This window comes from Mauremys reevesii, linkage group 8 (genome assembly GCF_016161935.1).
Source record: "Mauremys reevesii isolate NIE-2019 linkage group 8, ASM1616193v1, whole genome shotgun sequence".
Lineage (NCBI taxonomy): Eukaryota > Metazoa > Chordata > Testudines > Geoemydidae > Mauremys > Mauremys reevesii.
Window position 1 is genome coordinate 101,621,027 of NC_052630.1, and position 22,152 is coordinate 101,643,178.

Genomic DNA, 22,152 nt, shown 5'->3' on the forward strand with positions numbered 1-22,152 from the left:
GGACATTGTACCCGGAAGTTACCAACCAGCTGTGAGCTGTTGCGCCGCTCCGATTTGTGCAGCACTCTCATCTGCATCTTGGTACCCAGAATACGGAGCAGCCCTGCTGCTTGGAGGAGTCAAAAGCTTTGGTCCACGCTTGCAGCAGATGCATGGGCCAACGGAGACTGGGGGTGAGGAGGGATGGCCTAGCTCTTCCATTTTCCTTCTCCCCATTCCTATGTATGTTGGCTGCCTGGCTTGGATAGAAGCTGCCCTCTGACTGGGTGATGGGGCTTCTGAATCCATGTAACAACCTCCCAGTGAGTGCCCATGTTAGGAGAACAAAACAACTTCCCAGCCAGGCTGCTAGGCCACTCTTCCATAGAGGCTGGGTCACAGAAAATAGGGATCAAATAATAATCGTCTTTCCAAATTTTCCAATGCCCGATTCTGTCCTTTTCTCTTCATTCGCCCTCTTAGGCCAGGAAAGTCTCCCAGCTCGCCTTTCTGCAGCCATTCCACGGGGAGCCTCACCCCTTCTCCCCAGTGCATTATGGGATACTTAGCAATTCCCTCAGTGCTGTTCAGGGCATTGCAAGGAATGGAATAAGTGCTGCACGCGAGTGTGGTGGAAATGTTCCTACTCTCAACCCCCTAGCATGCCAGTCAAGGCCTGCTACTGTCTGGCCCTGCATAAGTGCTATGTACAAATCAAAAAGCAGGCTGATTATAAGCAGATATCTTTGCACCCATAGCTGATTACACACCCTGCCTGTCTTCTGTCCCCTAATGGAAGCAAATCATTGAGCTCCTGGACTCACCCATATCCCAACGGCAAGGACGAAGACAAAATAAACGATGACAACCACGATGTCCACAACCTCGAAGGCAAAGTTCCTCTGTCCAGGCTGGCCAGGTGGCTCTGTAGTGGCCAGGGTGGGCTGGCTCATGGCTGCAAATGAACTGCTGATTGTCTCTCTCTCACACTGGACTTTGATGCACGTTTACCTTCATTATTCTCCTTTAATAATTAACAGGGTTAGGAGAGTGTCAGTGGGGGAAATTGAGAAACACAGGGTGGCAGATAACACTGTTGGCACACTGGCAATTGATGGATCCCCGTCTGCAGCATGCATAGGCATCCTGTACTGAGTCAGTCATCTCAGCCCTGCCTCACAATCTGCCAAGCTAAGGATGGGCAAACCCTCACAGGGTTTGGAAAGTGGCTCAGATAAGCGAGTTCAGGGAATCAGGATTAAAGGGACTTGAAAAACCTCAAATTAACAAATAAATGGGCTTAGGACATCACGTTTATTTTGATGGGTACCAAACAGGAATATGGGCTGGGGAAATATAATTGAACCTACAACGTGCTGGGACTAGATCTTCCCGCAACATACTTAGATTGGGGCAGGGACCAACTCTCTGCACTCTGAGGTGCCATCACAATACAAAGAATAAATTGTACAGGGCCTGTTCTGACTAGGGTTGCCAATTGTCTAATCACACAAACCCAAACATGCTGCGGTTGTTTGCGGGGGTGCAGGCTCTGGGAGGGAGTTTGGGTGTGGGAGGGGGCCCCGGGCTGTGGCAGGGGGGTGGGGTGCAGGAGGGATGTGGGGTGCAGGCCCTGGGAGGGAGTTTGGGTGTGGGAGGAGGCCCCGGGCTGTGGAAGGGGGGTGGGGTGCAGGAGGGATGTGGGGTGCAGGCTCTGGGAGGGAATTTGGGTGTGGGAGGGGGCTCAGAGGTGGGGCAGTGGGGTCGGGGAGCAGGCTCTGGCAGGGAGGCGCTTACCTTGGGAGGCTCCTGGGTGGTGACACAGCGACATATGGGTCCAGGACCTACATTTAGCATTAAAAAAAAACAAACCCACAAACCCCATCAACTTCTTTTTTTAAATAACTGGAAGGTGAAACAAAAACGTACCCCTGAGTGCCGCCAGCACGTATTCATACATGGCACAGTGCCACCTGGTGCACGAAGAAGAGAACAGAAAGCTCAATTGAATGAGAGTCCAGCACCTGTTATTTAGATAAACAAATTTCTTCCAGGCCCTTTATGAGCAGAGTCTTGTTGGCAAATTCACCCAAGTTAATGAGACACAAACCTGAGGGCCTAACTACCTGTAGTCATTAAAGATCCCCTGGCACTGTTCTCCACAGCAGGGCCATACGTCCTGGCCAATTTGCATGTTTACTTTTCTCTGCTTCCCCCTTGCAGTACAAATTAGGTTTGGGATTCAGCCTTCTTTCCTGCCTTAAACTGCGGTGTGCTGGTTTTATGTTTTGCCAAAAGCTGCAGTGTTCCACGTCAGAACTAGCTGCATTTCAGCAGCAGGAAAAGTATTATGATGACATTTTATTATTCAGGTGATTTCTGTACAGTTTGCAAGGTGCTTCCTGATCTTTCAGAAGGAAAATTGCTATATATATATAAATATAAGCTCTTAATTATTATTGCATTCTGCTACCTGACGTCAAATCAAACAGCACATAGCGACCCCGGACCACTCAATATGAGCTTCTAAATTCCATTCCCATCAACAGGAATTAAATGCAGATAGCAAGGCAGAGGGAGTAGCATTTGTATTGCCTTATCTAGGGAGCCTGTCCCATACATATTTGGCACTGACGGAGTTAACTCGCCTGACTTGCAAAGATCTGGGGAATGAACCTGGGAAAGCAGCTGTCTCTGGGCATGGGTAGGGGGAGCAGGCATAGATCACCCTGGGTTTGTCAGGGAGCTGTAATTGCTCTAAGGTGTGGCAAGCTGGTATCTCCAGTTCCTTCACTACATCCTGTCAGTGCCACTGGCCACCTGGTGCATCTCAGGAATTCTGGCTGGCGTGCGGGACTTCTGCATTCATGGGTGTGCAGCCCTGTATCCTGTCAATCTCAAGCCAAGCAGGATCTGGCTCCTGCTCCCATTGCCTTCAGGGTAGCCCTCTCCGCTGGGGAAAGGAACAAAAGGAATCCAACACATTCAAAGATCCTCCAGCTTCTGGAACTGCCCTGAAACGTCTGCTGCAGCCTGCCTGCTGCTCAAACAATACAAGGAGAATGAAGGTGAGGGAGCAGGGCTAGTGGCGAGAGCAGGAAACCAGCCCTCAGCAGTCCTGATTCCTAACAGCTGTGCCGCCGACAAAGGGGGAGTCACTTAAATGGGTTGCCTCAGTTTCACCAGCTGTAGGCATGGAGGGAGAAATAAGGAGTGTATCTGAAGCCCTTTAAGAGCTGCCCGGAGCTGCTGGTTCGAAGTGGAGGGAGGAAGCAAAGAGGGCTGGGAGCTCCTGGAGTGTGAGACCATAAAGCTGTGGGAGTAAATTGCTGGGTGGGTCACTCTCACATTATCATAGATGTTGGCTTGATTTTTCACAATGGGGAAGTCTCCAGGCCATCATGGGATGGTGAGACAGCCGGGCCACCTTCTTGGCGGACACATCATGGAGCGAGCCAGGGACCTCCCGAGCGTCAGTGTGAGCTGCTACAGCTTGAGCTAAAGAGCCAAGGAGAGCAGTAACAGACTCTGCAAATGAGGCACAGAGGGGCCACCAGGTAACATGCACTCGAGAGTGGGTTACACTTGCACAGAAGATTTTCACTGCGGTGATTCAAAGTGCAACAAAACCTCTTCCCTAGCACCTCACTGGCTAAGAATAAGGTCTTGTCTGCACAGGGTGGGCAGGGGAGGTTGCATCACTGTAGCTATGTCTGGACTAACCTATAGTGTATAGAGGCTGCATCTACGTCAGAAGGGAGTGGCACTGGAGCAGTGCACCCCGGCTTAAATGCTGGCACCTCCAATTAGCTCCATGACCGAAATGCCAGTGTTCAAAGATCTCCAAGTTGCTCTGTTAGTCCAGTCTCCAGTGGCTACTTCTCCTCCTCCCAAAGTCACGTAACACGGATACCACCTAACCCATGTCTGGGTTGTGACTGGTCAGGGGGATTTGGATAAAATGGCAGAGTGCTGGGTCAGGCACGTTGCCAGAGCTCACGCACTAATGCGGGGTTGTAGCCAAAAGAGACTCAGCCCTTGTTTTCAGGAGCTCAGTCCCCAGCAGGTTTTAATAATAAGAGGTCCAGTTGGTTACTATTCCAGATTTGGAAGCTTCCCTCCCAGCAGCAAAGATGACCTGTAACTTACCTTACCCCAGCGGGGGGTTTGCCTGCATAGAATGAGCAGGGTCTATGGCTCCGGCCCAGTAATGGAGAGTGCAGGGGGAGATGCTGTTCCTGTCCCAGGAGAATTTTCAAGATTTCAAAGTGTTTCCCATCCTGAAACAAACACCCGCAAAATCTCAATCCAAGTGTTTAATTCCCATTTCAGCCTTTTCCTTTTTTTTTTTTACTATAAATTAAATTTCACTGTGAAAAAAAAAACTCATTTTGGATCCTAAAAATGAAATTTTTGGTTTCAAAGGGGGACATTTCAAAACAATTTTGAAATTTGAAAAAGAAATCAGCTGACCTTGCTGAGGAAAAGATTCTGTTCCGACAAATTGCCCCTTTTCCAACTAACAGATGTTTGTTGAAGAATTCCTGACTGTGCAGCTGCTCCCTTATGGCAGACAGAAGAGCCTTGTGCTGAAGTCCCCGGGATCGGGCTCTGCCACGGACTCTAGAGAGACTGCTACAGAGGCTTGGATTCTCAATAGAGCCTGCACACTTTTGTGCACACCTGAATGCAGAGCCCCTGCTTGAGTCTGCACATTGCGCAGTGGGCACACGCTTGCCAGGCACATTCACACACACACGCACGTGCACACGCTCCTTAGAAACCCTGTCTCAGAGTCCCCAGGTGAGTAACAACGATCCCGGCACTCTGGGTGGCTCTAAACTCCAAAGAACCAGCCTCTCGGCACATAGGGCAAAATCCAGCCTGGACATAAGCGGATACCATTCAATTGGCTTTGGCACAGTTGTGCCTGAGGATACCAGGGCTGGACGGTGCCTGTAGTCTTCAGGCACACAGACTCGGCTAGGGCCAAGCAGGCCACTGAAAGCCAGTATCCTGGCCCCAATACCCATTGAATACACAGCATTCCAGCTCCAGAATGCACTTTGCTAACTGGGCAACGCTAGACAATTGACCAAGTGGGTGGATTTCCTTCCTGGCCCTGGCAGGCAACTGTAGTGCACGCTTGTGCATGAGATTTGGGTCCATTTATCTTATGCTGTGCATAAGCGCCTAATCTGGAGACATGCCAAGCAGCTGCAGCTTCCATTGAATTAAATTCTGTACCTACAGCGCCTAGCACATGAGCAGGGCTGCAAGGCACTACAGAAACCACAAAATAAAAACAAGAGTCTCCCCCAAATCAACAGAGTTCAGGAATGGTCCAGAGTGGGGCTCAGCTGCTCAGCACCTCTCAGGATCAGCCCTTTGCTAAAAAGAAAGGTTCCTCTGTTGCTCCATTACAGGTGTGACCGTCTCTAAGAGTAGCCCACTCACACACTCACAGAGCCCTAGAGCAGGGCAGGCTTTTCCCAAGCTGAACATTACAAATGGCAGTCTGCTGGCTCAGGGAATGGGATGCAAGGCCAGGCTTGCTAACCCCCTGCAGGGACCCTCAGCTCTGGAAGGAGCCCTCCCCGAAGAATGAGAACACACCCTTGGCATCTATGCTCTTCTATTGAAATGCCAGGTTGCTATTTGAAATGCGTTCCATCTGATTGCAGATGGGTCCGTTGCTTGTTTCGAGGAAGTGTTTCTTTCCGGGGAGCTGAGCTGTGCCAAGGCAGTGCTTGCCTGCTCTTCTCCTCCCTACAAGGAGCCATTTTTGGCAGCACTCTAGTTCTTGAGATCTGTGCTCTGTCTCCCCCCCCTCCACCCAATCCCCATTACACCATGGGCTGACTCACAGCTACCCCACTCTGTGCCAATATGCTAACACCTCAAGATCCCTTAGAGCTTTGAGGATAGTTTTCTTGGAAACGCAGGCTGCTAATCAATTACTTTTCCCCAATAAGCCTCATTTGTATAAGGCTTCCTAGGAAAAGGCCCCCCCCCCCAAAAAAAACCCAAACAAACCACCAACCAAATCCATTATCCAAAAGAGGCTTTTCAGCCACAAAAGATTCCAACTCACTAAAGTATAATGACTGTCAATTACATATACAGGGCTGAGACCCTCCGCTGGTGAAAACTGGCAGCTCTCAATTGACATCAGCATTGCTACACTGATTTATATTGGCCTATTACCCTACACTGTTAACAGGTAGGGTGACCAGATGTCCCGATTTTATAGGGACAGTCTCAATTTTGGGGTCTTTTTCTTATATGGGCTCCTATTACCCCCCACCTCCAACCCCTGTCCCGATTTTTCACACTTGCTGTCTGGTCACCCTAGTTAACAGGGGAGCACAAGGTGCAAAGACAATAACATTGTGGTGCATAAAGTTCCTTCTTGAGCCAGAGAAGAATTCTGGTAATTGTTAATATGCCTCAAAAGTGTACAATACCTTGCGCCAGTCTCCTGTGGGTTTCCTTCTGGGACTGTGTATTCCCATAACCTCAGTTTCCTTTTGGTTCCTGATGCAGAGGCGGAGTGCCCTGAGGGAGGCACGGCAAAACAGTGGCACGCCCATGAGGCAATCCAGTTTCCCTCCTCCTCCAGCACCGGGCGTGTGACAGGAACTTGTTTTGCTCCTCATTTGCTTCGGCTCTGAGTGCTTACATCCACGTTGCCAATCCATTCCAAGCCGCCCATCCAGAAAGACAGCTTACTGTGTACACACTGAGCAGCGAACCTTAACCTGGGACATCTGACAGGTTGGCTTTGTCTGGCGGTAGTATTTATCTCACGTTCCCTGGCTCGCCTTGATATTAAATTACCATCTGAGTCAATTACCTGAGCAAAGGTGTGGGTCCCGCCCCGCATCAACAGAGGCTGAGGATGGTGATCCTTGTTAATGCCACAGGCACCAGAAACAGTAAAAGTTTAACAGAGCTAGCATGCGAGGGGGTAATGTAACTACCATCACCTAGTGCGACGGTGTGAGACATTGCCACAAATGCTACAGCGCCATCACGGGAGTGGTGTGAATCAGCCCGACTCTACTGACTTCAGTGGATCTGCCCCTGTGCAGTCTTGCTAAACCAATACAACTATGTTTAATATTATTTGCTCTCCTTTCACAGCAGCAAAACTGGCAGGACATTTTGTCTCCTCTTGAGGAGTATAATTTTCAGCTCACGTCACGGCAGCAGAGAAAGAGACCTTTGAGGGTATGGAAATTGCAAGTGGCATTTCAAGAAGTGCAGCTAAAAAAGTGCTAAAGAGCAAGTGTTTCGGGGCAAAGGATGTTTGGTTAAGTGACAGGCAATTATTTTCCATAGGCTAACAAATACATGGGCTTCCTCTTCATTATGGAGCTGCTTCAGAACCGTCAGCAAATAGCTCCGGTGATAATTAGTGGCTTTATAAGTGTATTGAGAACTAACATATCTACAAATGACAGCATATCCTGGACAATCCCACAGGACAATCGCACATCTAACCTCCTACCTAAGGCATTATTATTAATTCCTTCCTTTGGTTTTTTTGGAGTGTTGGGCAGTTCATCTGACCCTTCATTTTTTCTTAGTCTTTTGCTCATTGGGAGTTTAGCTTGAGTAAAATCAAATTCCGATCTGGTGTAAATTTAGTTTCCATCCGTAGCGATCCAACTGAAATGACATCAGTGTAGCTGAGCTCAGCATCTGGCCCTGATTTATCTCAGTCTTAGTGGATAGTAATTTAGCAGGATCAGACCCTTTATTAAGCTAATACCCTCTTAGTAAGAAGAGGAGGGCTTGGTCATGTAAGAAGAATGGAAGGAGACTGTATCCCTAAGGATATTTCGCACAGTGAGGTTCGTGACGGCTCTAGAAAGCAAGGTCACCCTTTACGGCGGTATCACGATGTGTGTAGAAATGATACGAAGCCAATGTGGAAAGCGGTGAGGCGCGCACTGAATCCTGGTCAGCCGGGGAGGATGGAAGCCAAGCGAGAAAGAAGAAAGCCACATGCTGTAATCTTGGACAACTCAGACCATACCTGGATCTGGGAAACTTGTAACAAGCAGCGTTGCTCTTGAATGGGGCTTGTCAGTCACACATGGATTCATCACACGCCTGGCTACACGTCTTGCACGTACACCATGACCCAGCGGACAGGTGGTTGCCTTACAGCCCCCTCTTGAGGGGGTCATCAGAGAGCAGAACGAAAACCCGCCTTCCAGCCTAGAGGGGTTACATGAGGATCCTTAAATAGCAGGTGGTGCTTGGGCCGTCGAGCCAAGGCTCTAGGGGTACATCTACACGGCCCGTGGCAGCAAGTCTCCCAGCCTGGGTCGACAGCCTTGGGATTGTGGAGCTCCTGCTGGTGCTCTAAAAATAGCTGGGTAGACAGTGCTTTGAGGTTGCAGCTCAGGCTCTGAAGCCCACCGCGGCTACAGACAGCTGAGCCCCACTCCGAGTCACAACGTCAAAGCATGGTCTTTTCACACAGCTCTTTTTAGAGCACTAGTGCGAGCCCCAGAGTGTCAAACTGGGCTGGGACGCTCGGTGGACGTCCCCTAGGAGGTCCTTCCTACACCAGGAAAGGCCATAAGAAACAGGGCCAGCTCTAAGCCAATCCATCTCCTCCTCAGCAGTCAGCATCAAATGCGGGGAGGGGGCTGATTCCTGGTCATGGTAGCTCAAGCCAAGGAGAGTCCCTGCTGTGAGCTCCAGCTGAGAGAGCATTACAGCAATCAAGCTTCATGGTATTAAGGCTGCAGCACCATTAGCGCTTAGTTTCCCCTCATTACATAGAGAAGCCAAAGTTTTCTCCAGTGTCTCACTGTACAGGATGGCCAGGTATTGAAATCAGAACATGCCTGCCAGGGTATTATTCCTGGAAACACAGTGTGTCCCCCAAACTTTGGGCATCATGTTTCTGGCTGTAAAGTGCCTGTAAGGCATCCAGAATCTCTCTCTCCCTTCAGGGCATGCTAATTGTCAGAGGCGATGCCAGCACAGTCAGCATGCAAGACAATCTTTCCAGGCCTATCCTGCCCGTAGGTCCGCAGACATGTCCATCTGGTATGTGCAGTGCAAGGTGAGCATATTTCCTGCAGGAGATCATCATGGTCACTAGTAAAACGCTATCCACGGCCAAAAAAACTCAGAGAGGAACTAAATGCCACTAGATACTTTTGGTCAGAACCTGAGCTGGGGTAATTTGTCATAGCTCCATTGATATCAGAGATGTGAATGCAATTAAAACGTCCTCTTTCTGCTCTCTGCAAGCCTCATTCTGATCTCGGTTATTGTGCATCAGTGTAAATATGAAGTAACTTGATCAGGGTTGATTCTGGTCTTCTTTGCACCAGCGTAAATCAGGTCTAACTCCATCAAGCCAATAAGAGTGCACTGGCATAAACTCGGCATGAGACCAGAATTCAGCATGCTGAGTGCAGTGGTGTTTCCCTGCACTGACTCCGCATAACTACCAAGATCATTGCTTCCGTGAAGTCCCTGTGCATTGATTGTCTGTGGATGTCAACTGAGTCACTCTAGGTTATGGTGTAACTGAAAATGAAATCTGGCTCAAACATGTGACTTACACTCCCATCTGCTCACTTAGTGACACAAACAAAACCCTGCTGAGCCAACCCAGCTACAGGTGACTAAACTGGATTCTACTCTGCCTCATTCCCCATGCAGCAAAGTCTTCCTTCCTGCTGATAGATGAAGGGGGAAGGACATGGTCAGGGTTTCAGGTTGAGTTTGCAGCAGTGGCCAGCTAGAAAAATCATTTTAGGAAAGAGTAAACGTAGCTTGGTTGAAACTGAGAGGGAAAGTGAGTGGGAACCCATCATGTCATATTTACGGAGTGATTGCTCTGTCCGAGAACGAGCCTTGGAGAGATTGGTATTAACAAGGGCACAACTTTCGGTGACTCAAGGTCAAGGACACTTGGTGTGATGGATGCCACTCACTCTCGTGTTTAAACTCTGCAAGGATCTCAGTGGAGTGAGAGTTGTCGCGGGACATAACATACTCTAGGTGCTAGCTTCCAGACAGGGGATATTATGGGTATTTTTAACCTGCATCCTACAATTGTAGCCCCCACTCCTGGAGCAAGAGGACGGTGCCCGAAGGGAACAGACATGCCTTTGGGGCCCCCGTGGGGTCTACAACAGAGCCTTGTTCTGGTGATTTCTCTGGCAGCAGAAGTGAACTGGAGGGGGATGTGACACTCCCCCACTGCCCATCACCCTGTTGCCCCCAAGGAGAGGGCAGAAGACAGACAGGCAGTCTCTGGCCTTGTGCAGAGCCCCAGGTGCTTGGGAAAGCAGAGGGAAGCTGTGAATAGTCCAGCTTTCCCCCTATCTGGGAGAGTCCAGCCAGGGAGTGGAAAGGAGAGGAGGTCTCCCTCCTTCCTTCCTGCACAGCACTTCCAGGCCCAGCAACTGGCCTGCTGGAACCTCAGCCTGCAAAAAACGCCTCAGGAGAGGACAAGCTGTCCCTCCTGCCGCCAGCCTGCCAGGAACAGGAGACAGCCTGGCTCCTCTGCCACTGCCTGCAGTCTGCTTGCCCTGCAGCCAGCCCACACCAGATCCAGGATATGAGATCCAGAGACCCGACCTCCTTGCCACTGAGCTCGTGGGTTCCAAGCTTTAACGACTGTCAGCACCGTCCCAGAAGTGGGCAAACGGTTAGTCCTGCTCCAGCAATCCCCAGAGTGGGACTTGCTTGCAAATTCCCAGTATAACAAAGTGTGTTTTTAACAGCATTTCCTTACAGGCCAGGAACGTCTCTCCATGTGCACCACCTGATACCTGAGATATTGGGGGCAGACAGAACTGATGCAGGGAGACACTTTTGTTTAGGAACATCCATGGGGTGTCACATAGAATCATAGAATATTAGGGTTGGGAGGGACCTCAGGAGATCATCTAGTCCAACCCCCTGCTCAAAGCATGACCAGGTACACTTACCAGCATATCCGTTAGTCGTTCAAAAGCAATATGAATATCTCTAATCATTTTAACCATTGGGTATTTTTACTGATTGTCTAGGTGTCTGTGGTCAAATCTTTACAAGGAGTTTATAGTTCTTGTTTTAATTTGTTTGCATGGGTGGGTTTGAATGATTTCTGAGTTCCTGTCCGGTGCCCACGGCCTCAGTGTGGTTATCCCCTTGTCTCACTGGAGGCACCGCCGAAGTAGCTTTTTTCTTTAGCACACCAGGAGGGGTCAACTACCAGCAACACCGCGAAGTGAGTGCAGGTGACAGAAGCTTTGGAACTGTCCAAAGACCGCGAGGTACCTCTCTCCCGTATACACATCATACAGGGACTGAGCCAGCACTGAAAGATGGGTTACACGCTGTCAAAAAGTCACAAGGCAAACAGAAGACCTAGCCACTACACAACCTCCTTGCCAGTTTTTCCTAGATGGGAAATCTATAAAGGAAAAACACTGCATTTGTAGCTCTTTTTTATGATGTAGAAAGAAGATCTTAGGGGTTCTTTTTAATTAAAAAGTCTGCTTGCGTTAAACATTCGAATTTCAGATCTTGTTTTTCCTGGAAGACTATGGATGACTGTGGGACTAGAGAGATTATGAGATCGAATGTACCAAGAACAAAGTGAAAGTTGAGCAACTCAGCTGGGACGCATCTTTAGTCAGACTGTTCAATACTGGTTGACACTTACTATTCGTTTTCCAGAGAATCCACTCAGGTGCCTCATTGTCCTGGGCACAAACACAATCAGAGACCATCCTTGCCCTGAAGAGCTTGTAACCGGTTGTCCCAATCCTGCCATCTCCGTGGGCGGAACCCCACCGCAGTCTACGGAGTTTATGGGAGTGCAGGGGTCAATCAGTGTGGAGCTCATTCAGGATCAGGGCCTGAGTTAAGACAAGATGGATGGCTAGCGTCACTACAACAGGCTGACTAAAAAATGTGCACATCTCAACGTATTTGTTGTCTCATCGCGCCAACTCTGCCCCGGCCCATTTGATTGTGTCGTCCCACCTTGTCTTTTAGACTGCATGATCCTGGAAGAAGCTAGGGAGAGGGCAGCTGGGTTTGTTGCTGGCTGAAGCAGCTTGGGGCTATAAGCCAAGATGCTCGGCCCTGTGTTCGCAGAGACAGAACTTCATACATTCCTTGTAAATAAAGAAGGCTGCCTCAGAGGAACTACTGGAGTCCACTGTCAGTTTCTACTCCCAACTGGAACATCCCCGGGGCCCTGACTAGCCACTCCGATCAAAAGGGGTAATGATAGGCTTCCACAGCACTGCCTACCTAGCCGCCGCCTCTGTCTCTCCTCATTCAGGTCAGATCTCCTGACCTGCCAGCCTGGCCTGGCTGCTGCAGTGACACGGCCCTCCAGCTAAATCATTCATTAAAAAAAGCCCACTCTTTCCAGAGCATCCAAGGCTAAAACAAACACAGAGTCTTCCCCTCCTGCCCTTCCCTCTTAGTTCAGTCCCCGCTCAGCGCTCAGCTTTCCCCATCCCTGGGCTCCCTTTTCGCCTCTCCCTGCTCGCTACCAAGCACCAACTCCAAGGGCTTTGTACTTGGAGTTTCCCCTTCTGCCTTCTTTCCACCAGGAAAGGCCTGGTTTAGCTGCACGTCTCTCATGTGATTTGGATCATTTTCTCCACCAGGGCAGATGAGCCAAGTGTGTTACAGGTGGGGCTGACCCTTCTCCCCTTAAAAAGCCAGTCAGCCTGTAGTGAGCTCCTGGCACAATCCATCCCGGCTGCCTATCGCAATATCAATGTTAAATAATGATAAACAAAGCCAGGGATGGGGGGAGGCAGGATAGAGTGAACTGTGACAGGAACGTGTGGGGAACAAACAAGAGACACTGGTGTTCGCAGGGATCCCGGCTGGATCGCTATCCAGAGAGCTGCTAACGAGAAGCAGCAAAGCTGCTCTGCTTTATATTACTGCAAGTGAATAAATGCCCACCCAAGGATGACTGATTGCCTGACAACCGAACACCTAACCCATTCTCCTCCTACCTAGTACATCTCAAGTTGGTGGAACCCACAACACAAATGCAAACCCCTGGGTATGGGACCCCACATGCTCAGGCACTACCGTACTCCCAGGTGGGTCAGTAGCAGGGTGCCCGGGGCCTCTGCATCCAAAAGCCACGATTCACCATCGGGCACGTGCCCAGAAGTGGGAGGATGAAATGGGTTTCAGTTGAGGGACGGCTTAGGAACAACCCCCCTTAGGAAAAGGGGTGGGTGGGTGAGGAATGCGTGTCAGCACTTTTTTCGCTCCAGCAGCAGGGCTGGGCTTGGCTAATTATCCCCTCCGACAGGTCTTCCTCTTCCGCTTTGTGCTCAGCGGAATGATTCTTGACAGCCCGATCCCGAAATCTCTGCTCCCGTCACATTCCTCTACCCCTGCCTGGCGCTGATCAGACTGAAAGGTCTGCGCGCTTCGTGTTGTTTCCTACATCACCCCTAATTAGGGAGAGAGACTTGCGGGCAGGCTGCGAATGCTAAATGAACATTTCTCAACCCCACAGGCAGGCGTGAGTCAAGCAGCCCCCCAGCCATCTGTGACAAGGCGCACCGAGCGGCGTCTGTTCTGAAGGACACTTCAGTCTCCACTGATGACACATTAGCAGCATCCCGTAGCGTGCAACCATTACTGGGGCCAGCTTCTCCCTTTGCAGCTCAGAAACATATTGTTCAAGTGTCTGGAGTGCCTAAATAAAGATGTTGCAACGGGTTAGCCGGCAGCGTGCCTGGGCACCACTGCCCTCTACTGGAGACAATATGAGATCTGGTCAATCACATTCCCCTTGCGAGCCCACAGAAACTTTCAGTTAGGGTGACCAGATGTCCCGATTTTATAGGGACAGTCCCGATTTTTGGGTCTTTTTCTTATATAGGCTCCTATTACCCCTGTCCTGATTTTTCACACTTGCTGTCTGGTCACCCTACTTTCAGTCCCAGTTCTATGGAGCTGGGCGGGCAGGGGGAGCAGGGTTCATGCAAAAGGAAACATCAGTTAAAAAAAATCACCTGAACTTCCTGGTGCTTGCTGATACATTTGGGATAGGGCTTATCAGCTGTATTCTGGGTGGCCAACCCCCAAAGTTAAAACATCATGAGATTGACACCAAACCCCCACCTCCTCCGCTCGTGATTTTGAAAAGATGAGGTTGTGTTTTGGGGCTGTCTTTTGATTTTTCAACACCTCCCACCCCCAACACAGTGTGTCTGTCTGTGAAAGAATTCGTATTGGCCACCCTCCTGACTGCATTGGATACAGCAGTTCTGGCTCCCAGCCCAAAAGCTCCCACTAGCTGCCGGATGGTGCTGAGCTTCCAGCTTCTCCCCAGAGCCCAACACTCTAATTAACTCTGTGGGTGGGTGTCCCCCAGCCCCACATCCACCTCTCCCCCCGGCCAGCAATTAATTATGCACTCCTCCCAGCCTCCACATCAGTTCTGCTCCCTACCCCAGCCCCACAGTTGCTCCTCCTGGATTTCTTCACACACACCCCGGGGTGGGGGGCAGCTGCAAGGATTCATCTCCCTGCCCCCTCCCTTCCCAGGACAGGTGCTGCAGGAGGGTGGAGGGAGGAGCAGAAAAGCCACCCTGTTGCTCCCTGGAGGAAAGGGGAGCCATCTTGAGCTGCGGGGCACTTTCTGCTCTCTCCTCACCCCTGGCTCCTGAGGACAGGGCTCTACCTCCTTCCTGCAGCAGTCCTGACTGGCTGTCCTTCCCCAGGAGATGAGCAAGTGAGAGCTTTTGGTCAGAGTGCTGGCTGGAAAGAGGCTTGGAACTGTGAGCAAAGAAACGCTCTCTTGTTCATCTATCTAAAATCCCCCCTGGACTTTTAGATAGATGGCAGAAGGCAGCCAATGAGAGCGTTTTTTCCCCACAGGGCAGAGGTGACATTTGCAAGAGGACTCAAGCATCTTGGTGCATGGCTGGACTGACTCCAGCCCCGGCCACACTTGTGAGGAAATCACAGTAGCACCTCGGGGCCCCAACCAAGGTCAGGGCCTCCTTGTATCAGGCACTGTACAAGCATGTACTGAGATACAGTCCCTGCTCCAAGTAGCTCACAATCTAAATAGACAAGACAAGGGAAGGGTTATGATCCTGATTGTATAACTGGGGTATCAAGAAAGGTGTTACACCTTTTGGCTCAAGAAGTTAGTCAGTATATGGGGGGTTGGAAGTTGTTCCTGTTAGACAGAGAAATTGACGATGGAGTCGGGTATTTCTTTGCTGCAATCCTATTTACAAAGAATGTACAAAGTGCTGTTTTCTTGAACATAGCTGGAGACAGTTTCTCTGTTCAAAGCCTCTTTCCGGCCAGCAATCTGCCCCAAAGCTCTCTATTAGATTTTTCTCAAGGTCACCTTGCAAGTGCTTTTCTAGGGCTTCCTTACCACCTATTCTATGTGCCCCTGCCCTTCCCCTCCCCCTCCCCCCACCACAGTTCCACCAAACAATACTCAGCCCCTATGTTTACATTCAGACCCCAAGGAAAACCTCTCAGACCACATGCTGGAGGAACTCTGACTCCAGCCTTGCATGTGGCCCATGGGTTATTTTTTTGGGGGGTGAGGGGTGGAGGAGGTGTCTCCTATTGTTTCAGTTATCTATTCCATCAAGGAACTTCATTGCTTCTTACATTTATCCTAAATGAAGGTTGGCTGTTACACTCACCAGCTTGCAGTTGATTTCACCCAACTTCCATCATAACAAAGGGCTCAAGTGACGTGCCCATAGCCACACAGGAAGGCGGTAGCAGAGCAGGGAATGGACTCCACATCTCTTAAGGTGAGTGCCTTTGCTACAAGATTACTGCTTCATTTCTAGCCTCGGCCTTCAGTAAGTCTGGTCTGCCCATCCCCAACTCAAACAATCTGTGAAGTGGGCAGGGCAGATTAGACATCCTGCTTTCTTAGCTTGGCTTAGTATACTTAATTTGAGATCTTTTGAAGGAGCCTTAATTTCTTAGGATTAATTGGTAAATAAAATAGGTGCATACATACAGTCAAAGACTCTCAGAGGCTGCTGAAGCCAAGAGAGTCCTGGGAGTAATTGCATGTCACTAGAACAAGCTGTGAATGAAGGACCAGTCAAGGCTGGTGCTGGAAGAATGAAAATCAAACATAATGAATTGTTACAGCTTGTGGGTGTGAGAAAAACTCTGGAACAGTCCAAGTTGTCAAACTGTGAGGTAGGGTTACATTCTCTCCCCTTCCCCCGCACCCGCCCGCTGGGCTGGCCTGATTAGGTGAATGAACTCAACCTCACTACAGGGTAATCAGTCTTGCTTGCTGTAACCTTGCAAAAGCTAATCAGCATCCAGAAATGACAGCTCCCTCCAGGGTGCTATTTCTGTAGAAAAACAGCCCCGTGGCCGAGTTTAAATCCTGGGAAAAAATACTCTGGCATTCTCCAGTAATAGCCCCGAACGCTAATCAGCACTGCGATCGTAATAATAATAAATACTCCTAAGCAGCGCCTGAATCCAGAGGAATATGTCAAACTGCTTTTCAAAGTTGATACCCGGCGATGGTCCACCACTCAAGCATAAAACTATCTAGGGTAGGCTGCAGAAGCTATGTCCTAGCGCACAGCATCATTGAAGAAATTTACAACAGTGATCAAGAATTCCATATTCAATTGAAAGTCCAGGGATAGATAGAATCGGATCATCCAAACTGGGATTTGGCCAGGACTCTATTCTTGGAGAAAGTGTCATGGGAGCTCCAATCCTGCCAACCCAAGCATTCAAAAAAAAAAAAAAATCACAGGTCAGGCTCCAAGAAAATACTGATAGATAGGAAGATGAGTCTTTTTATTTGCCTTCTGATTTCTGTGCCTTTGTTGGGCCCGCGGGGCACATTTTTAAGCTGTTCTCCACAACCACAAGGGCTAGAAATTTACTTTTCTTTTTCATGTAAGCTGAGCAGCTCACATAATCACCTGATTCCAGGAGCTGGGGCATTAAGAAAAAACACTGAATACTACGAGATGTGTGATAAATTTCTAAATGCAACACTAACACTTTGATAAGCACAAGTGGTCGGAGTTCAGTTTCAGATCTTGTCTGGAAGATGGCACGTCTTACAACACAACACCCCCAAATGCTATGCTAATATAGCCCACTGTTTTGCATGTGTTGCATAAATTTGTCCTCCCCCTCCACCCTGATGGCTGGCCCACAGAGCTACAGAACTTGTGGAAACCCATGATGGTACTAGTATACTAAGGCTTTGAGAAAAATGCCACCCAATGAACCCCAGTGCCACTCCTTGCAAGGCCTGGGTTTTTCTTTCCCCATCTAAGGCACAATATCATGGGAGACTGGAGAAATTCACCCAGAGCCAGCTGAACATCACTGCAGCAAGATCTCAGATCAAAGTGCTGTTTGGGGCCAGTTGTGCGGTGTATTTTAGTATTCGTTTTAGGATCTCTCTTTGGAGGATCATAGTAGGGTAAATTTAAAGCTAAGCACAATTGAATACAAAACACTGGAGAAATACTACCCATATTAATATCAATGTTACTTGATTCTAACTTCTTTTCAGATCTAAGCTGTCTGGAAAGGAAAGTAACATATTTTTAAGGGGATCAGTGGAATTGCAGTCTCTATTGCTAGCCCCAGTCCAGCACCGCTATTAAGTGTGTGCCAACGATAAACATAAGATTGGTCCCCTTGAAGTCATTGCGGTTGTGCATGTACTTTACTGGACTGGGAACTGTTTACTTTCTTAAGAATTGTTCGGTTTTTTCAGAAATCTCCCTTGCCATTATGATGTAGATTCCCTCGGCAAATCACATGGTTCATTTCTAGGTTGAATTAGGAGCGTATGTCTATTCTGCACTGTAAACCCAACTCTGTGGGACCTGGGCTTGTGGGCTCGGTGTTTCTAAGCCCACACTTGAGCGTCCACACTGCATTGAAAGCCTCGGTTTACAGTTGCAGGAGCCGGGTCTCACAACCGTGCTAACGCGTCCACACTGCACGACGCACGCCTCCTGATGTGGGACTGGAGCTCGAGCTGCATCCACCCTGCAAAATGACAGGGCTTGGACCCAAGTCACAGTGGGACTTGGGCTTGGACCTCCTCCCCAGCAGGGTCCTGGAACCCAGATCCCGAGTGCTTGCTGACCCGTGTCCGACTGATTTGTGTGTGGCCAGAATGTGAATATGAGAAAATATGAATGCACCCTGCCCCAAAACATCAGTCAGTGAAATAATCCTGCTCTCCACACTTGACAGCAGATGGCAGTATTGGCTCATTAAGTTCCTCTTCTATAAATGCAAAGTAGAAAAGCCAGGTTCCTTCCCCGATCCGCCTGTCTTGTATTCCAGTATAAAGTCTGACCTGGATCAAAGCGGAGTGGGAAGGGAACCCCTCTATCTATGGATGTCCCTGCTTGGGTCTGCGTGGGAGAACTTGTCTGGCTGGGCCACAGGGGCGCATTGGCTCTTAGCGGCAGGAGTAGATGGCGTTGGGGTTAGATGAGTGTCACGGGGTCACTCACCACACTGGCACCTCCTGCTGGGCATTTCAGGATTAGCTCAGGCCCAGTGGGTGCACCCTCGGGTGGTGGTGGCTCTCCCGTCCTCGCCTCCGCCTGCAGACCCGTTACGGCTCCTTTCTCTCAGCGTCTGCTTCATGGCAGCGCCTTCTGGCCGTGTCACCATCTGGTTTCCCCCCCTTCCAGGGGTCTCCTCCAACAAGAGTCCAGCCACTCCTCACAGCAGCTTGGCAGTCCTCAGCCGGGCTGTTCCTTCAGCAGCTGTGGGGGGAAGGGGCCCAGGCCTCCCTACTACTGAGGCCCTGGCCCAGGGACCCTGCAACCAGCAGCTTCCTGCTGCCTCTTCCTTCCCTTTCACGGTCTCTAATCCCTGGGCCACTTCCCCACAGCTTCAGTTCCTTCTGCCCCTGCCGCTGGCTCCAGCTCCTTTTCCCTCTTCCTGTAAGTCCTGGCAACCCACCAGGAGCCCTCCAGGACACCAGTCTTCTCCATAGGGCTCCCTGCAGTAGACTCACTCACTCTGGTCTGCAGCTTCCTTTTATAGGGGCCGGCTGGGCCCTGATTGGCTGCTCCAGCCACCGCCCTAATTATCTGCAGCTGACACCTAATTGGCTGTTTCCCCTGTGGCCCTTCCTTTGGCTGCCTGCCACTCAGACTCCCTAGGCTGGTTTTAACCCTCTCAGGGCCAGTGCCGCACTATGAGCATCATCCCCTCTCCAGTCCCTGTGGAAGCCAGTCAGCCCCAGGCTGGACTGTCTTTTCTATATGCCCTCCCTCACCCCCTCAGGGGGCCTCGGTGCAGCCGGGACTGGTTGGTACCGTGCAAGGGGAGCTCAGTGAGGAAATCCTTGTGGAGATTTCAGTATGGCCAACCCCCAAAGTTTAAAAGTGATCCCCCAAAGCATGAGGTGGTTACAAAAGCTGATACTGTGGGGTTGGGTCTTTCCTCCTCCTCCTTCTTCTGCAGCTCCAAATGTCTTCATACTCCCACTCCCAGGCCTGGGGGAAGAGCAGTTGCCACGGGGTCCTGTTCTCTCCCTTCCTAGACAGGGGCGTGTGTGTGTGGGGGGGAATATGTGCAGGGATTTGTCCCCGCCCTCCCGCTACCAGGTATGGGGCTGCAGGGGGAGGGGAGGAGCAGGGAGCAGACTGATCTTGAGTTGCTGGGTTCTTTTCTGCTCCCTCGCCCCCCTAGTCTAACCCCCCAAAGTCCTCTGGCCCCTACAGGATGGGGGAGAGAGCTCTGCCTGCCTCCTGCAGCAGCCCTGACTGGTTGCTCTTCCCCAGGGGGCAGGCACATGAGGAAGGCAGCCAATCAGATTCCCCCATATGAGATTGCCAACCCTCCCAGTTTTGCTGGGAATCAGGTCCTATCTTCTGGAGGCTACTGAAGCAAACCCGGGAGATTTTAGGCCACCAAAGGTCCTAGCTCCCTGCCTGCCTTGGCCCCGTGCCTCTCCTGGGGGCAGAAGGGGATCTCCATGCATTGCCCCCAGTGCCAACTCCACAGCTCCCATTGGCCACAGTTTCTGGCCAATGGGAGCTGAAGGGGCAGAGCCAGAATGCAACACCCCCCCTTCCCCTCTCCCAAGTGGGGAGCAACATGGGGGTTGCTTCCAGGAGTGGCACAGGGCCAGGGAACCACCTTAGCTCCGCTGCACCACCGCCCAAGGTAAGCACCTCCCTGCCAGAGCCCATACTGCCTCTGGCACTCTAACCCCTGCCCAGTGAAGGTGGGGGAGAACAAGTGATGCAGGGAGCAGGGTAAGGGGTTTGTGTGATTAGATAGTTGGCTAAACCCTGCAGGACTCAAATTCCCAAGAGGACTGGAGCAGTGGTGCTGGAACCCTTTTCATAGTGGAGGTGCTGAAAGCCAGACCCTTTATAATATATGGAGATATACCTATCTCATAGAACTGGAAGGGACCCTGAAAGGTCATTGAGTCCAGCCCCCTGCCTTCACTAGCAGGACCAATTACTGATTTTGCCCCAGATCCCTAAGTGGCCCCCCTCAAGGATTGAACTCACAACCTTGGGTTTAGCAGGCCGGTGCTCAAACTACTGAGCTATCCCTCTCCCCTATCCACCCTACCCCTCCAGCTTGGGGATGCTGTAGCACCCCCCGCACTCTTAGTTCCCACGCCTATGGGCTGGAGTGTCTCATATCAACCCATATTGGCTCCAGAATCACGTCACTCACAAGGAAATGGCGAGAGAAATTGCTGGGCCCCAGAGAAAGACCGAGGCAGCATATTAGCCAGTACCAGTTCCACGAGCTTTCATCGCTCCCTCTTATCTAAATGAGGTCTCAGATTTGCCCCTTATAGTTGCTAGCACTTTGATCTCTTGCAGAGCTGTAATCCACAGCTGAGGCCGTGGAGTTTTGCTGGTTTTGCTTCTGCTACATAATAAAAAACCCCAAACAATAAAAACCTCTCCAGATATTTTTTTGCTGGGCCTTCTGACAGGCTCTCCATGTGCAGCAAATGCACATTTTATATCTAACACCCATTTAAATACCATTTGCCTTGTCCCAGCACTTCTGGATCTTGGGACATTCCCCGCATGCAGACATCTGTGAACAGAATACAGCCTAGTATTTCCATCATGCTTCCTACTCTCTTCCAACATATCACAGCGGGGATACCCTTGTGCCCATATGTGGCCTCTGGACTCCTGCACTGCAGCCCATGGTTGTAATGATGCATTTACTTGCAGGACATTTTCCAGTCAGTAGATGTCGCTGTGTGCTATATGGCGTTCCAGCCACATTGGATATGTCCACACTGCAGCTGGGCATGTGCCTCCCACTCTGGGTAGACAGACACAAGCTAAATATAGCAGTCTGAACATTATGGCACTGGCAGTGGCACAGGCTAGCCACCTGAGAACAGATCCAGGGGATCAGAGGAGCTTGTATGTGGGTGGCTAGCCCATGCTACAACCTCCACACTGCTGTTTTTAGCATGTCTGTCTACCCAGGCTGGGAGGCACATGTCCAGCTGTAGCATGGACATACCCAGCGTGAATCCTGGTAAACAAGGCACACAAAGTTGGAACTAAAGTTGTGTGCAAAGCTGTTTTTTTGGTCCATGATTTCTAGCTCGGTTTTTTTGTTTGTTTCTTTGGTTTTTTTTTTCGTTTACTTAAACACCTCACATTAAAGCCAGATTGTAATCCTGTATTTCACACTCATCTGATAATGGCAGGGCGAGGAGAAAGCTGATCAGCTGCAGAATGGTGAACTGAACACCAAATTCTCTTGAGCCATTACCAAAGCTGTATTATACACAACTATGTCTGTGGCTATACTGTAGTTACCGTAGCAGTTGTCCTTTCCATCACGGCTTAATCCAGACACCAGTTTAGGGAGACCCCTCATGGTGACTCTACGCAGCACAGGCTGCGTTTATTTAGACTGCAACCTGGAAAGCCAGTGAGAATCACAGGATGTGTATGTGTCCACCGGTCTCAACACAGATTCCCATTTACGATCATTTGAACATTGTCCAGTCTCTGCTGTACCAGGAGGGACACTACAGTGGGCACTTGTATGTTCAAATTAGAGTCATCCTTTGGGTTCCTGGCAACAGCTCCAATGTATGGAAAGTACGGGAAGAATTTCACCATTAATTTTAAGGTCAAT

General features: G+C 50.1%; 1 protein-coding gene across 5 annotated transcripts in view; it reads right to left on the minus strand.

The window, feature by feature from the left end:
• The window catches only part of SLC5A9 (solute carrier family 5 member 9), a 147,048-nt gene that overhangs the window by 34,357 nt on the left and 90,539 nt on the right, over nucleotides 1-22,152 (minus strand). For 2 of the 5 annotated variants that reach the window (XM_039486473.1, XM_039486478.1), the window contains exons 1-4: nucleotides 6,447-6,519; nucleotides 4,129-4,259; nucleotides 1,777-1,823; nucleotides 804-1,003 (exon numbers count right to left, since the gene is read on the minus strand). In XM_039486473.1, the coding sequence (XP_039342407.1) occupies nucleotides 804-932 (129 nt within the window). In that variant the 5' untranslated portion in view covers nucleotides 933-1,003; nucleotides 1,777-1,823; nucleotides 4,129-4,259; nucleotides 6,447-6,519. Of the gene's footprint in view, nucleotides 1-803; nucleotides 1,004-1,776; nucleotides 1,824-1,908; nucleotides 1,953-4,128; nucleotides 4,260-6,446; nucleotides 6,520-11,671; nucleotides 11,868-11,994; nucleotides 12,163-22,152 lie in introns of those variants that run through there. The other 3 variants (XM_039486474.1, XM_039486475.1, XM_039486476.1) reach the window with 2 other exon arrangements.